Source organism: Macaca fascicularis, chromosome 2 (genome assembly GCF_037993035.2).
Source record: "Macaca fascicularis isolate 582-1 chromosome 2, T2T-MFA8v1.1".
NCBI classification, from domain to species: Eukaryota; Metazoa; Chordata; class Mammalia; order Primates; family Cercopithecidae; genus Macaca; species Macaca fascicularis.
The window spans coordinates 1,895,359-1,911,883 of record NC_088376.1 but is presented as its reverse complement, the minus strand read 5'-3'; the positions used below and the strand labels follow the sequence as shown (position 1 = coordinate 1,911,883).

Here is a 16,525-nt window from a genome sequence, read left to right as displayed (position 1 = left end):
TTGCTTGAACCCAGGAGGTGGAGGTTGCAGTGAGCCGAGATCGCGCCACTGCACTCTAGCCTTGGTGACAGAACGAGACTCCATCTCAAAAAAAAAAAAAAAAAAAGAAGAAACTACCAGATCTTTTTTGAAAGTGGTTGTGTCATTTTGTAATCCCACCAAGAGCATACAAGTTCTGGTTTCTGTACATCTTACCAACTTTTTATGTTATCTGTCTTTTAAAATTTAACCATTCCAGTTGTTTTTTATTATTGATAGTAGTATCCTGTTTTAGTTTCAATTTCCAAGTGACTAATGATAGTGTTCTTTTTCATGTGCTTATTGGCAGTTTTGCTCTCTTCCATTGTAAAGTGTCTGTTTAATTCTTTTGCCCCTAAATTGTTTATATTATTCAGTCGCAGACATTCTTTATATATTTTGAATACTGGTACTTTGCCAGGTATTCTTAATTGTTTTGATGAGCTGAAATTCCTTTTTTTTTTTGAGATGGAGTCGCGCTCTGTCGCCCAGGCTAGAGTGCAGTGGCCGGATCTCAGCTCACTGCAAGCTCCGCCTCCCCGGTTCCCGCCATTCTCCTGCCTCAGCCTCCCGAGTAGCTGGGACTACAGGCGCCCGCCACCATGCCTGGCTCATTTTTTGTGTTTTTAGTAGAGACAGGGTTTCACCGTTTTAGCCAGGATGGTCTCGATCTCCTGACCTCGTGATCCGCCCATCTCGGCCTCCCAAAGTGCTGGGATTACAGGCTTGAGCCACCGCGCCCGGCCGATGAGCTGAAATTCTTAATTTTCATGAAGTCCCCTAAACTTTTCCTTTTATAGTTTACTGCTTTTTATGGCCTAAGAAACCTTTTGCTGCCCTCAGGCTAAGATATTGCTATGTTTTTTTCTAAAAGATTTATAGTTCTACCTTTTTTTTTTTTTTTTGAGACAGAATTTTGTTGTGTTGCCCAGGCTGGAGCACAGTGGTGCTATCTTGGTTCACTGCAACCTCCACCTCCCGGGTTTAAGCAATTCTCTTCCCTCAGCCTCCCGAGTAGCTGGGACTACAGGCATGCACCACCATGCCAGGCTAATTTTTGTATTTTTAGTAGAGATGGGGTTTCGCCATGTTGACCAGGGTGGTCTTGAAGTCCTGACCTCATGATCCGCCTGCCTCAGCCTCCCAAAGTGCTGGGATTACAGGTGTGAGCCACTACGCCCGGCCAGTTTTAGCTTTTATGTTTAGGTCTTTGATCCATTTCAAATTAATTTTGAATATTGTCTAAGAGGAGGTTGAGGTTAACTTTTTCCCATATGGGTGTCAGTTATTCCTGTACCTTTGTTGAAAAGACTTTTTAAAAAATATAATGTGGGTCTATTCTGTTTCATTGATCTGTTGATTCTAATATTAGTGTCACACTGTCTTGATTACTGTGAATTTAGAGTAAATCTTTTTTTTTTCTTTTTGAGACAGAACCTTGCTCTGTCACCTAGTCTGGAGCGCAGTGGCGTGATCTCAGCTCACTGCGTCCTCTGCGTCCCAGGTTCAAGTAGTTCTCCTTCCTCAGCCTCCTGAGTAGCTGCGAATACAGGCATGTACCACCATGCCCGGCTGATTTTTGTATTTTTGATAGAGACAGGAGTTTCACCACATTGGCCAGGCTGGTCTCGAACTCTTGACCTCAGATGATCCGCCCACCTCGACCTCCCATTACAGGCGTGAGCCATGGTGCCCTTCCTCTGTATATTTATTCTTTGTAGAGACAGGGTTTTGCTGTGTTGCCCAGGCTGATCTTGAACAGCTCACCTTAAGCAGTCCTCCCGTCTCAGCCTCCTAAAATGCTGGAATTACAGGCCTGAGCCACCTATTTAAATTTTTAAATCAACTTACCTGTTTCTACTAACAGCCTGTTAGGAGTTTGATTGGGGTTGCATTGAACTTAATAGAACAATTTGGGGAGAATTGACATCCAAACAATAGAGTCCTTGTATCCATGGAAATAGTGTATTTCTCCATTTGTGTAGGTCACCTTCAGTTTTTTTCAGTAATGAAGTTAAAATAAGGTCATTAGAATGGGCCCTAATCCATTATGACTGGTTTCCTTATAAAAAGGAGAAATTTGGACACAGAGACAGACACGCACAGAGGGAAGATGATGTAAAGACACAGAGCACCACGCGAGGCCGGAGGACTGGAGTGATGTGTTTACAAGCCAAGGAACGTCTGAGGTTATCAGCACACCGTCAGAAGCAAGGAAGAGGCAAGGAAGGATCCCCTACAAGTTTCAAAAGTGTCATGGCCCTGCTGACACCTTTATTTTGAACTTCTAGCCAGAACTGTGAGACAATAAATTTCTGTATTTTCAAGTCACTCAATTTGTGGTACTTTTCTATGGCAGCCCTAAGAAACTAATATTTATCCCTGATTATATTATGGCTTTTGAGACTGTTTTAAGTAAAATTTTTTAAATGTTCAGTATTATTCATTGATAATTTATAAAATTAACTTTGTTAACACATAACACATAAAGTGAATCTACTCATTTACTTTATGTATTCTTAATTTATAGAAGGAAGGTTGTAAGAAAGCACATATATGAAATAGCTTTGAAAAATGAAGTATTTGAAAGTGAATTAGTGTGATGGAGACAGGTGTGTTTTACATTTGGATTTCTCAAAAAAGAATCCTATAGTAGGGAAGAATCAGCCTTAGAATGTCTAAATTTCCTTTCTGTTTGCGACTATCATTGTAAAAACTGATGCAGGCAAGAATCACAAATGGATGCCAAAACCCCTCCTTGAAAGTTTGATGGAGAACTGAAGACTCATATAGTCTGAAAATATCACCTTACAGATTGCTTATTAATTGCAAAGGGTAAAGGATACAGTTGAGAAGCCTGTTATCACGGTAACGGAGTGATCACAGTTAACATTATCCATGGTACAGACAAACATTGCGGCCTCCTGATAGGATGAGCGTAAGGCATAGCCTGAATCTCATTGTGAGAAAACAAAAATCCAAGTTGAAATTCTACAAAACGTAGTTGTTAGTACCTCAAAAATGTCTATCATGGAGGCAAAGCCTTAGGAATCATTCTAGTTTAAAGGGAGGTTAAAAGACAATGACAGCTAAATGCAGTGCATGACCCTGGATTAGAACATGGATTAAGACAAAGGTTGCTATTAAAGACATTATGGGGATAGTGGGTGAAATTTTTATCATTGATATGATAGGTAATATATCATTGTTAATTTTGTTGAACTTGATCATTGTATATCAAGATCAGGAGATAAGGACAGCATCTCTTATAAGGACAGCATCTCTTATGAGGTGTACACTTAAGGATTTGGTGAAGTGATCATGAAACTTTCAGATGGTTCAGAAAATACATACACACGAAAGACAATGTGGCAATTTAAAAACTTCATGAATCTAAATGCAAGTTAAATGGGGGTTTATCATACTATTTTTGCAATTTCTGTAGATTTGAAAATTTTCAAAATAAATATTGAGACAGAAAGTGCAAATTTATGTTATTTTATTTTCGAGACAGGGTCTCACTCAGTTGCCGAGGCTGGAATGCTGAGGAGCGAACTCGGCTCACTGTACCCTCCACCTCCTGGGCTCAAGCAATCCTCCCACCTCAGCCTCCTGAGTAGCAGGGACCACAGGCACACACCACTATGCCAGGCTAATTTTTTTTATTTTTTTGTAGACATAGGGTCTCACTATGTTACCCAGGCTGGTCTTGAACTCTTGAGCTCAGGAGTTCATCCTCCTGCAGGAGTTTCACCACGTTGGCCAGGCTGGTCTCAAACTCTTGACCTCAGATGATCCACCCGCCTCGACCTCCCAAAGTGCTGGGATTACAGGCGTGAGCCATCGTACCCGTCCTTCACGTATTTATTCTGTGTAGAGACGGGGCGTAGAGGCGGGCGGATCATCTGAGGTCAAGAGTTCAAGACCAGTCTGGCCAACGTGGTGAAACTCCTGCAGAAGTTCACGCTCCTGCCTCATCCTCGCAGAATGCTGGGATCACAGGCGTGAGTCAGCACTTTGTCCCGATTGCCATTTATAGCCACACTACTTGGTGATGATCCAGCCACACTGATGTACATACTGCTTCACAAATCATATGCTTATTTTCCAGAGCAGTTTTGGGCTTTTTATTTTTTAACTATCTCTTTATGTTTTGCACCCTGTGCCCAGCCCAGGAATGCAGATTTAATTGGGAGAAGGGAACTGCCATTTACGTGGTGCTGCAAGCAGTCTAGTTCAGTGATGGGAGGACAGTTTTATGAACAGCTCAACTGTTCAAGTTAAGGTTTATTATTTATTTATTTTTATTTTTCATCCACTATTATACATTCGGGTCTTTAACTAACTTGGATTTTTCCTTCAAAATAAAATAAAAAGCATGGGGACATATTTCCTTAAATGGGTCCCGGCTGCCTCGGAAGAACACTTGCTGTGAAGAAGCAAAATATCGAGTGTAGTAGGAACGTTTAACTGAAGTGGGTTTCAGCAGAAATTTTAGAGTTAACCAGAACTGAAGAGTGTCGAGAGTTGTCTCCCACAGATGGCAGAAATTGTCTAGTCACTTTGTATCAAACTGAGATATTCAAATTCCTCATAAAATAAGAATTGTTTAAGAAATAGCAAGCAGGCCAGTTGCAGGGGCTCACACCTGTAATCTCAGTACTTTGGGAGTTCAAGGCAGGCAAATTGCTTAGCCTGGGAGTTTGAGACCAGCCTGGCCAATATGGCAAAACCCCTCTCTACAAAAAGTACAAGAATTAGCCGGGTGTGGTGGCGGCGCCTGCAGTCTCAGCTACATGGGAGGCTCAGGCAATAGCATTGTTCGAGTCTGGGAGGTGGATGCTGCAAAGAGCTGAGATTGCGCCACTGCACTCCAGCCTGGGTGACAGAGTGAGACTCTTGTCTCAAAAAAAAAAAAAAAAAAAAAAAAGGGCCAGGCACAGTGGCTCACGCCTGTAATCCCAGCACTTTGGGAGGCCGTAGACGGGCAGATCACGAGGTCAGGAGATCAAGGCCATCCTGACTAACATGGTGAAACCCCGTCTCTACTAAAAAATACAAAAAACTAGCCGGGCGTGGTGGCGGGCCCTGTAGTCCCAGCTACTCGGGAGGCTGAGGCAGGAGAATGGCGTAAACCCGGGAGGCAGAGCTTGCAGGGAGCCGAGATTGCCTCACTGCACTCCAGCCTGGGCGACAGAGCGAGATTTCGTCTCAAAAAAAAAAAACAAATAGCAAATGCAAGACCGGGCGCAGTGGCTCAGGCCTGTAATCCCAGCACTTTGGAAGGCAGGTGGATCACATGAGGTCAGGAGTTCGAGACCAGCCTGGCCAACGTGGTAAAATCCTGTCTCTACCAAAAATACAAAAAAATTAGCCAGGTGTGGTAGGACAGGCCTGTAATCCCAGCTACTTGGGAGGCTGAGGCAGGAGAATCGCTTGAACCTGGGAGGTGGAGGTTGCAGTTACCTGAGATCACGCCATTGCACTCCAGCCTGGGCAACAAGAGCAAAACTCCGTCGACAAAGAAATAGTAAATGGACTGGGTGCAATGGCTCACACCTGTTATGCCAGCGCTTCAGGAGGCCAGGGCAGGAGAATTGCTTCAGCCCGGGAGTTGGAGGCTGCAGTGAGCTGTGATTGTGCCACTGAACTCCAGCCTGGGCAGGAGTGAGATCTTGTTTCCAAAAAAAAAGAAAAAGGTGAATGAAGACAATTTTAACTTGTGTCTGCAGTTGAGTAACTTACTGATTCATTTAGATTCAGTTTGTGTAGAAATAAATAAACTTTAAACATCCGTCACTCGTGGTTTAACAAAAGTGCAGTTCTCCACTTGCTGTAATTGGGCATCTTCCGTAAACTGCGTGTGCCTTTCCTTTGCCTGTTGTGGTTTTTAATTGATCTGTGGAAGTTCTGGTTATATTCTGGACACTGATTCTCTGGTGATTCATGTATTTGCAAGTAACTTCTAGTTTGTTTTTAACTTCATGATGTCTTTCATCACATGGAAGTTTTAATTGTTTTGGAATTTATCTCATATGTTCTTCTTAGTCATTTATAGTTTGTTTTTTCCGTTAAAAACTTTTTAATCCACCTTGAATTTGAGTATTGTATGAGGTAAGGCATCTTAACTCCCCCTGCCCTTGATTGCCACTTATAGCCACACTACTTGGTAATAATCCAGTAACACTGATGTATGTACTGTTTCACTAATCGTATGCTTATTTTCCAGAGCAATTTGGGGCTATGTATTTAATTTTTTTTTTTTTTTTTTTTTTTTTTTTTTTTTTTGAGATGCAGTCTCACTCTGTCACCTAGGCTGGAGTGCAGTGGCGTGATCTCGGCTCACTGCAACCTCCGCCTCTCGGGTTTAAGCGATTCTCCTGTCTCAGCCTCGTGAGTAGCTGGGATTACCAGCTACACAGCACATGGACTGGGCGCAGTGGCTCACACCTGTTACGTCAGTGCTTCAGGAGGCCAGGGCAGGACAATTGCTTCAGCCCAGGAGTTGGAGGCTGCAGTGGGCTATGTACCACCACGCCCAGCTAATTTTTGTATTTTTAGTAAAGATAGGTTTATTTGCCTTGTTGGCCAGGCTGCTTTTGAACTCCTGACCTCAAGTGATCCGCCTGCCTCCACTTCCCAAAGTGTTGAGATTAGAGGCGTAAGCCACGGCACCTGGCCCGGGCTTTTTGGTTTTTAACTATCTCTTTATCAATAGCTGTGTCAGTACCACACATGCTTAGTTTAATTCTGCTTAATGATATGCTTTGCTTTCTAATGTAATACATCTGCCTCCATTATTGTTTTTCTAAATTAGCTACTTAAAAAAAAATTTTTTTTTAACAAAGATAGGGTCTTGCTCTGTTGACCAGGCTGGTCTTGATATCCTGAGCTCAAGTGTTCCTCCTGCCTCAGCCTTCCAAAGTGCTGGGATTACAGGCATGAGCCACTGTGCCCAGCCTCTTAGCTACTATTTTATTGTATCTAATGTGTAAAATGATTTACTTTTTTTCCGGTTTTATTGTAAAACATACGTAACATAAAATCTGCCGTGTTAACCATTTTAAATGTACAGATGCGTGACATGAAGTACATTCACGTTTTTGTGCAGCTGTCACCACCATTCATCTCTGAACTTTCTCATCTTCCACACTGGAAACTGCCCATTAAACAATAATTCCCCATTCGCCCCTCCCCTAGCCGCTGGCAGCCTCCATTCTTTCTGCCTCTGCGGGTTTCATTACTCCCGGTATCTCGTACGAGGGGAACCGTACAGTATCTGGCCTGTGGTGTCTGGCTGTTTGGCACAGCATCGTGTCTCGAGGGTCCATCGAGTTCTAGCATGTGTCGATCCCGTTTCCTTTTTTGGCTGTATACTCCATTGTGTGTGTATATATCTTAATGGATGACTGTTATAAAAACCAAGTGTTGGCCGTCCTATGAAGCGGGATCTCTGTAGTTAGGATTCGTATTTCTCTAATGACTGTCGATGTTGAACATCTTTTCATGTGCTTATTGGTCATTTGTATATAATCTTTGGAGAAATGTCCGTGTAAGTCCTTTGCCCCCCGTCTTTTTTTTTTTTTTTTTTTTTTTTTGTAAAGACCAGGTCTTACTACGTTGCCCAGGCTGAAGTGTACGGGCACAATCACAGCCCACTGCAGCCTCAAACTGCTGGGCTCAAGTGACTCTCCCACCTTGGCTTTGCAAGGTGCTGGGCTGATAGGCATAAACCACCACACCTGGCCTTTTGCCCCCACAGCACCCCCACCTTTTATTTATTTATTGAATTTTTGAGACCGGGTCTTGCTCTGTTGCCCAGGCTGGAGTGCCGTGGCACAGTCACAACTCACTGCAACCTCCGCCTCCCAGGTTCAAGCAATTCTTCTGTCTCAGCCTCCCGAGTAGTTGGGATTACAAGCGCTCGCCACCACTCCCGGCTAATTTTGTACTTTTTGGTAGAGACAGGGTTTCACCATGTTGGTCAGGCTGGTCTCTAACTCCTGACCTCAAGTGATCCACTTGACTTGGCCTCCCAAAGTGCTGTGATTACAGACATGAGCCACTGTGCCCAGTCTACCGTCAGTTGTTTTATTTGGGTGTTTTTTTTTTTTTTTTGGAGATGGAATCTCCCTCTGTCACCCAGGCTGGAGTGCAGTGGCACAGTCTCGGCTCACTGCAACCTCCACCTCCCAGGTTCAAGCGATTCTTCTGCCTCAGCCTCCTGAGTAGCTGAGACTACAGGTGCGTGCCACCACACCTGGCTAATTTTTGTGTTCTTAGTAGAGACGGGGTTTTACCATATTGGCCAAGCAGGTCTCGAACCCCTGACCTCCTGATCCACCTGTCTCAACCTTCAGCCTCCCAAAGTGCTGGGATTACAGGCGTGAGGCACCGCTCCCAGCTTACCTTAATTTTTTAAATGAAAATAGTGTGACTCTGCAGTTTCCCTGAAAAAAGTCCAGAGTTTCATAGATTCTACTTTGAGGATTGCTGATCTAGGTCTCAGTTTAAGCCAGCTGAGTATCCTGCTTTTTAAGGAGCCTTATATATGTCTCCCCTGTATATACCATTGTATTGTCTTGAATAGATCCTCCTTAGTGACCAGAACAAATGAGAATTCAGCATACTGCATCCCTAATTGTTTTGGAGTCACATCACTGTTTTTTTAGTTTCTCTATTGCAGATTTTTCAGACTGCTGGCCTGCAGGCCGTAAGAATCCTGTGCGTATGTTTTTTTGTGGTCCATCCAATGCCAATATTTAAGTTGGAGGATTTCTTATTAACATCTGGATTGCTGAATTTTCCTTTTTTTTTTTTTCTCTTTTTACTTGGATACATTTATGGGGTGCAAGGGTAATTTTGTTACATGTATAGATTGCATAGTGGCGAGGTCAGGGCTTTTTAGGGTATCTACTACACAGATAATGTACATTGTACCCATTAAGTCATCTCTCAACATCCACCCCTGCCATCTCTGGATTTTCTTGAGAAAGCGAAAGTATGGCATGGACAGGCCGGAGTTTCCCGCCTGAGTTTCCTGCTAGTCGTAGTCAGCTGGAGCTGAGTAGCAGCTGCCCCTTGAAACAGGCAGATGGGTTCTCTTTTTTGGGTGTTCCCGTTTTACACTTTACAAAACAGTGTCTTGTTTTATAGAATAACATTCTTGTCAGATTTGCTGAGGACACATACACGCACTTAGGTTATTTTCTGACCCGGAATTATCTTTCAACTCCAGGGCGATGATTTTCTCTTTGTATAGCTTACTGTTTCTCTAGTCCTGCAGATGTATTTCACAAGTCTGATGATCCTTGGGTTAGCTTTTAGGCTTGAGAATGAGGCCCAGGACAAAAGCTCTGTGTACGTAGAAGGGTATTGGTGATGGGCAGATGTTGAGTTCCAGCCGATGGAAACCTGGCCTTTGTGCTTTGCCATCCCTAACTGCCCGATTGCAGAGGACTTTGCTCTGGGTCACCACCTCTTACGTTAGCTGCTCTGGCTCTCTCTAGATCTGTTCCTTTAAAGAAATATGCGTGTGTGCACCTGCACCCATATTCAGGGAGAAATGCCAGTAAGTCAAGGATTCTGATTTAACGGTTTATAAACCCCGAGTTCTGTTTTTGGTCCCACTCTTCCTCACTCTGGATTCTATTGAGCCTCTCTCTAGGCAAATAGGAGGCAGATTCCCTTCTAGTTCTACCTCAGCTGTAGTCTTCCCTTCCAAGGATTTTTTTTCCTTCATTTCTCCTGTATCAATTATCTCTATTTCGTTGCCTTTCCATTTTCTAGAAATTTGTTATTTTAAGTAGGGCCGGGCACAGTGGCTCACGCCTGTGGTCCCAGCACTTTGGGAGGCTGAGGTGAGCAGATTGCCTGAGGTTAGGAGTTTGAAACCAGCCTGGCCAACATGGCGAAAACCGGTCTGTATTAAAAATACAAAAATTAGCTGGGCATGGTGGGGCATGCCTGTAATCCCAGCTACTCAGGAGGCTGAGGCACCAGAATTGTTTGAACCCGGGAGACGGAGGTTGCAGTGAGCTGAGATTGCACCACTGCACAGCCTGGGCAACAGAGCAAGACTCTTGTCTCCAAAAAAAAAAAGATTTTTTTTAATTGGTTAACTTCCTCTGCTAATCTCTGCTGTTGTAGGATTACAGTTTTTAAAAATTCTTTTACTGTCATTTTAATGGAGTTTAGAGGAAGGGTTAAGTATATGCATTCATGTGCCATTTCAAACCCAAAACCCTAAACCTCTGGCCTTATAAAATGGAATTCCAGGCCAGGCGCAGTGACTCACGCCCGTAGTCACAACACTTTGGGAGGCCGAGGCGGGTGGATCACTTGAGGTAAGGAGTTCTGAGACCAGCCTGGCCAACATGGTGAAACTCCGTCTCTACCAAAAATACAAAAAATTAGCCAGGTGTGGTGGCGCATGCCTATAATCCCAGCTACTCAGGAGGAGACTGAGGCAGGAGAATTGCTTGAACCTGGGAGATGGAGATTGCAGTGAGCCGAGATTGCGCCACTGCACTCCAGCCTGGGCAACAGAGCAAGGCTCTGTCTCAAAAAAAATAAATAAATCTAGAAAAAAAAAATAACTTTTAAAAATGGAATTCCAAAAGGAGATATTGCTGTAGTTGTTAATAGTTGTATATTTTAATTTTTCATTTTAGTATTAGTTTTAATGGAAGACCAAAGTTACCATAAAATTGTGTTGCTTATAATGTTATTTTATTTTTTGATATGAAATAGCTGATGACTGTCAGCCAGTTCGTCTGTTAAGTAAACCTGGGGAATTGAGAAGAGAATATGAAGAGGAAATAAGTAAGGTAGGTGCTAAATATTCTCTTTTTTTGGAATATTTCTCTGCTGTGTTTTTAGTTTCAGATTTTAATTTAGTTTTGTGTGCTTATATAACTAGTATATCTTGAAATATGGATAATTTTAATATATTTTATAAGGGCTTTGTTTTTTGCCATAATTTACTTCTACATGATTAATGCTCTTATGTGATAGTGTTCCCTAAGCATTTACATATGAAGGAAATTTTTTAATTCTTTTTTTTTCCTAATTTAATCCATACCAGGACATTTTTTTATTTCTCTAAAGTTTTGAGCTTAAAGAAAAAGGGTGGTAGATTATGGGTTTAGATGAGGAAAGGTTAAAGGGCTAACTGTGAAGTTCCTAAATAGGAAAAGTACCTAAAAAGCAGTGTTTACAGTGAAGCATTATGTTTTAATTACATGTAAAGTTTTACATAAATAGAGCTTTTTCTCTTTTTTTGTTAGTCTTCAAAATTTTGTGTGTAATTCTCACTTGTAATACATCTCAGGCTGGGTGTGGAGGTGCACACCTGTAATTTCAGTGCTTTGGGAGGCTGAGATGGGACAGCTATCTTGCAGGAATCTACTCCAGATTTGTACTTCATTTGAGATCATTTAAATCTCTGCCAATTTGTTCTTTTTCTACTTTATTCTTATTATGAAATATTGCAAGTATACCAAAGCGTTCAGAAAAGGATTGCTCTTTATTAATCACTTTTAAGGTGGAGGCAGAGCGACGGGCCAGCGAGGAAGAAGAGAACAAAGCCAGTGAAGAATACATACAGAGATTGTTGGCAGAGGAGGAAGAGGAGGAAAAAAGACAGGCGGAAAAAAGGCGAAGAGCGATGGAAGAACAACTGAGAAGTGATGAAGAACTGGCAAGAAAGCTGAGCATTGATATTGTAAGTTGTAGGAGAGAACGTTGAGGTACCGTCATCCCTTGGCACCCACTGCAGAACCCACTCAGAGGAAGAATCAGCTCCTTGTGTTCCCAGGTCTGCATCCCACAAAGACTGTCTTTTCCACCCCAGGCTGGTTGAATTTGAGTGTTCGGAGCCTGCTGATACGGAAAGCTAACTATTAGCATTCCTATTGCTTTGACTGTGGTTTTCTTTTTATTTTTGAGACGGAGTCTCGCTCTGTCACCCAGGCTGGAGTGCAGTGGCCGGATCTCAGCTCACTGCAAGCTCCGCCTCCCGGGTTTACGCCATTCCCCTGCCTCAGCCTCCCGAGTAGCTGGGACTACAGGCGCCCACCAACTCGCCCGGCTAGTTTTTTGTATTTTTTAGTAGAGACAGGGTTTCACCGTGTTAGCCAGGATGGTCTCGATCTCCTGACCTCGTGATCTGCCCGTCTCGGCCTCCCAAAGTGCTGGGATTACAGGCTTGAGCCACCGCGCCCAACCTGACTGTGGTTTTCAAAGAACAGAAGAGATGGCGTTGCCATAATTAGAAGCTATTGATGACATTTTTGCTTTACCTAAAGTAAAATTGTTTTGCATATTGTTACATGTTTGCTCTAATCCAGGTTTTGGGGTTTCTGGTTTTCTGAGACAGGTCTTACTCTGTCATGCACGTTGGAGTGCAGTGGCATAATCACGACTCACTGCAGCCTCGACCACCGGGCTCTGGTGACCCTTCCAGCCTCCCGAGTAGCTGGGACTACAGGCTTGCGCCACCATGCCTAGCTGATCTTTTATGGAGACACGGTTTTGCCATGTTTCCCAAACTGATGTCAAGCTCCTGGGCTCAAGCCATTCACCTGCCTCAGCCTCCCAAAATGCTGGGTTTATGGCGTGAGTCACTGCAGATTGTTTAAAAACTTTTTTATATGTAGGAAAGCTATTCAGTGAAGAATGAAAGCTTCCTTTTAAACCTTCTTTCACCTCTCCACTCCCGTTCCTTTTCCAATTATATCAGTCTCTTTCCCCAAAGGTAACCACTATTAACAGTTTCTTACAACTTTTTTCTTGCCAGGGTGCAATGGCTCAGGCCTGTAATCCCAGTACTTTGACAAGCTGAGGCGAGAGGATTGCTCGAGCCCAGGAGTTTGAGACCAGCCTGGGCAACAAAGTGAGACTCTGTTTCTACAGAAAAATAAAATAGTTAGCCGAGTGTGGTGGTACGTGCCTGTAGCTCCACCTACTGGGAGGGGCTGAGGCAGGAGGATCCCTTGAGCCCAGGAGTTTGAGGTTACAGTGAGCTGATCTCGCCACTGCACTTCAACCTGGAAGAACGTCTCAAAAAAAAAGCTTTTTTTTTTTTTGAGACGGAGTCTCACGCTGTTGCCCAGGCTGGAGTGCAGTGGCGCGATCTCGGCTCACTGCAAGCTCCGCCTCCTGGGTTCACGCCATTCTCCTGCCTCAGCCTCCTGAGTAGCTAGGACTACAGGTGCCCGCCACCGTGCCCGGCTAATTTTTTGTATTTTTAGTAGAGACGGGGTTTCACTGTGGTCTCGATCTCCTGACCTTGTGATCCGCCCGCCTCGGCCTCCCAAAGTGCTGGGATTACAGGCTTGAGCCACCGCGCCCGGCCAGCTTTTTTTCTTTGTTCACCTAAAAAGGATTATATAAAAGCAATCACACTGTTTTGCTGCTTGCATTTTTTCCACTTGATACATCTTAGAGATTTTTCATATTACTACATGTAGTCAATCTAATTCTTTTAAAGAGTAGAACAATATTCCATTTTATGGATGTAAATCACATTTTGAAAGTAAAGCACATTAAATTTTTAGATAATGTATTAAACTTGGATGTTATGCTTCCTGTAGTTAAATTGCTGCATGTAAAACAATGAATTAAAGGGCGTGTGATAAAACACATACTTTAAGATCAGAGGGTACAGTGGAGCCTAGTGGTTTGAACGAGCCTGGGAGAGTAACCTGGGAGTGCTGTTGACATACGAACTCTCCTATTTACTCCAAATCTATTAAATCAGAGTCTCTAGGGATGGGACCTAGGGAATTCTATCTTCAGAGGCATCTAGGGAAGCGTGAAACGTTCAGGTTTGAGAGCCTCCGAAAACAATTCCTCAGCTTTCAAATAACAGATATCTTAACATACACTTACCATCGAATCATGAGAAATACAATAGGACTATTGTCTATTGTATTTATTCTATTGTATTGTTTTTTGAGACAGGTCTTACTCTGGGAAATACAGTACAATAGAATAAAATATATATGTGTTTTTTATATATACATATATTTATATGCATATATACGTATATTTATATATACACATATATTTATATATGTGTATATGTACATATATATTTTTATATATATACACACACACACTTACCAAAATGAGTATACTCAGAATTGGGAATATTTTTCTTTTTTGAGAGGCATACCATTCATAATAATATACCCAAATTTTGGGTTATATGCACCTTTTTATGTGTCTTTTGAGTAGAATCACTTTAGAAATCACAATCAGGAAACTAAATAAAAGTCATTGACCAATGGAATAATAATTGGAATAGGGAAGAAATATATCTAGTTTTCCCATGGTATTATAAGAGTAGATTCATTGATATTGTAGAATAATTTTTTAACTTATTTTTTATGAGTAGATTCATTGATACTGTAGAATAATTTTTTAACTTATTTTTTATGAGTAGATTTATTGATATTGTAGAATAATTTCTTTTTAACTAATTTTTTTGAGACAGCCTCTCACTCTGTCACCCAGGCTGGAGTGCAGTGGTGCAGCCTCAGCTCCTGGTTCAAGCAATTCTCCTGCCTCAGCCTTCCGAGTATCTGGGATAACAGGCACCACCCCACCCTGTTAATTTTTGTATTTTTAGTGGAGATGGGGTTTCGCCATGTTGGCCAGGCTGGTCTTGAACTCCTGGCCTCATGTGATCCACCCACTTCGGCCTCCCAAAGTGTTGGGATTACAGGCATGAACCACCATACCCAGCCTAGAATAATTTTCTATTTATTTATGAAAGTTTGGTGGTTTAAGGCCAAATATTCATCATCACCATATATGAACTTTTCCATTAGGGTGGTAAGAAACTTATGAGACTGGTACAGCAAGTAAATGTTTATGATTTTTATTGATATGCCCTTAAAGTCCAGAACTAAAATATTATTACATAGAACTCTTCTTTCGGGTATATCCACAGCTCTTTGAATATGTCCATATAGATAAAAGTAATTATGTAAAATTATTTATTAGAAAAATCAACAGGCTGGGCGCAGTGGCTCAGACCTACAATCCCAACACTTTGGAAGGCTGAGGTGGGGGAATCACTTGCTTCTAATAGTTGGAGACCAGCCTGGGTAACATAGTGAGACTTCATCTCTACAAAACATTTTTTAAAAAGTAGCTGGGCATGGTGGCACATGCCTGTGTCCTAGCTACTCGAGAAGCTAAGATGGGAGGATTGTCTGAGCCCAGGAGGTTGAGGCTACATGAGCTATGATCACTCCACTGCACTCCAGCCTGGATGACAGAGTAAGACTGTCTCAAAACAAAACAAAAAAACCCACCTAGCCAAGCATGGTGGCTCATGCCTATAGTCCTAGCTACATGGGAGGTGAAGGCAGGAGGATCACTTAAACATGGGAGGTCAAGGTTGCAAGGAGCCGTGATTGCTGCACTGCGCTCTAGCCTCGGCAGCAGAGTGAGACCTTGTCTTTAAAAAAAAAAAAAAAAAAAGGCTGGGCATGGTGGCTCACGCCTGTAATCCTAGCACTTTAGGAGGCCGAGGCGGGCAGATCACAACGTCAGGAGATCGAGACCATCCTGGCTAACACGGTGAAACCCTGTCTCTACTAAAAAAAATTAGCCGGGCAAGGTGGCGGGCGCCTGTAGTCCCAGCTACTCGGGAGGCTGAGGCAGGAGAATGGCGGGAACCCGGGAGGTGGAGCTTGCAGTGAGCTGAGATCGCGCCACTGCACTCCAGCCTGGGCGACAGAGCGAGACTCTGTCTGAAAAAAGAAAAGAAAGGAAAGAAAAATCAACAGGAATTATCAGCTGATGAGATTAGTATTATGCCTTATTTTGTGCTTGATGATATACAGTAAAAATGTAATTAATTTAGACCAACTTAGATGAACATAGTTTATTCTGATTTTTGCATAGCCAGTATTCTTCAAGGGATGTATAGAATTTAAATGGAACTATAATTTCTGAAAAATGCTGTTTGGATTTCTGAATTTGTCAAATTAATAGCTTATTTTATCATAAAGTTCTCTCTCATAATGTCTGTTACGCTTTTTCTATTGTTGAAGAACAATTACTGTGAGGGAAGTATCTCGGCTTCTCCGTTGAATTCCAGAAAATCTGATCCAGTTACACCCAAGTCTGAAAAGAAAAGTAAGAACAAACAAAGAAACCCTGGAAATATTCAGAAGTAAGTGAGTGTGGCTCTGAATTACTTATTGACCTCCTACTATATGCCAGCGTTTTCTGTTCATATAGACTACTGATTCTCGAAGTTTGGTCCATGAACTTTGTATAAAGATAGTCTGAGGTTGAGGTAAAGTGAAAAGGAGAGAGCTACTCACACAGCTTCCTCGTGGCTAGCATGAAGAGAGAGGTGAAATGTGGCAGGCTTTTCAGTCAGCCAGTTATTGCGCAGATTTATACTTTATCTTACTGGCTCAGGATTTCCACTTTTCTCAAAGTGAACCATCGGATTCCTCTTCCTCTTGGTTTAAATTCAGAT

The 16,525-nt window shown here is 42.5% G+C and overlaps 1 protein-coding gene across 1 annotated transcript in view; it reads left to right on the top strand.

The window, feature by feature from the left end:
- RNF168 (ring finger protein 168) overlaps positions 1-16,525 on the top strand; it is a 35,895-nt gene that overhangs the window by 5,718 nt on the left and 13,652 nt on the right. Inside the window, exons 2-4 of the mRNA XM_005545277.5 lie at positions 10,771-10,847; positions 11,564-11,743; positions 16,089-16,210. Coding sequence (XP_005545334.3) covers positions 10,771-10,847; positions 11,564-11,743; positions 16,089-16,210 — 379 coding nt within the window. The remainder of the gene's footprint in view (positions 1-10,770; positions 10,848-11,563; positions 11,744-16,088; positions 16,211-16,525) is intronic.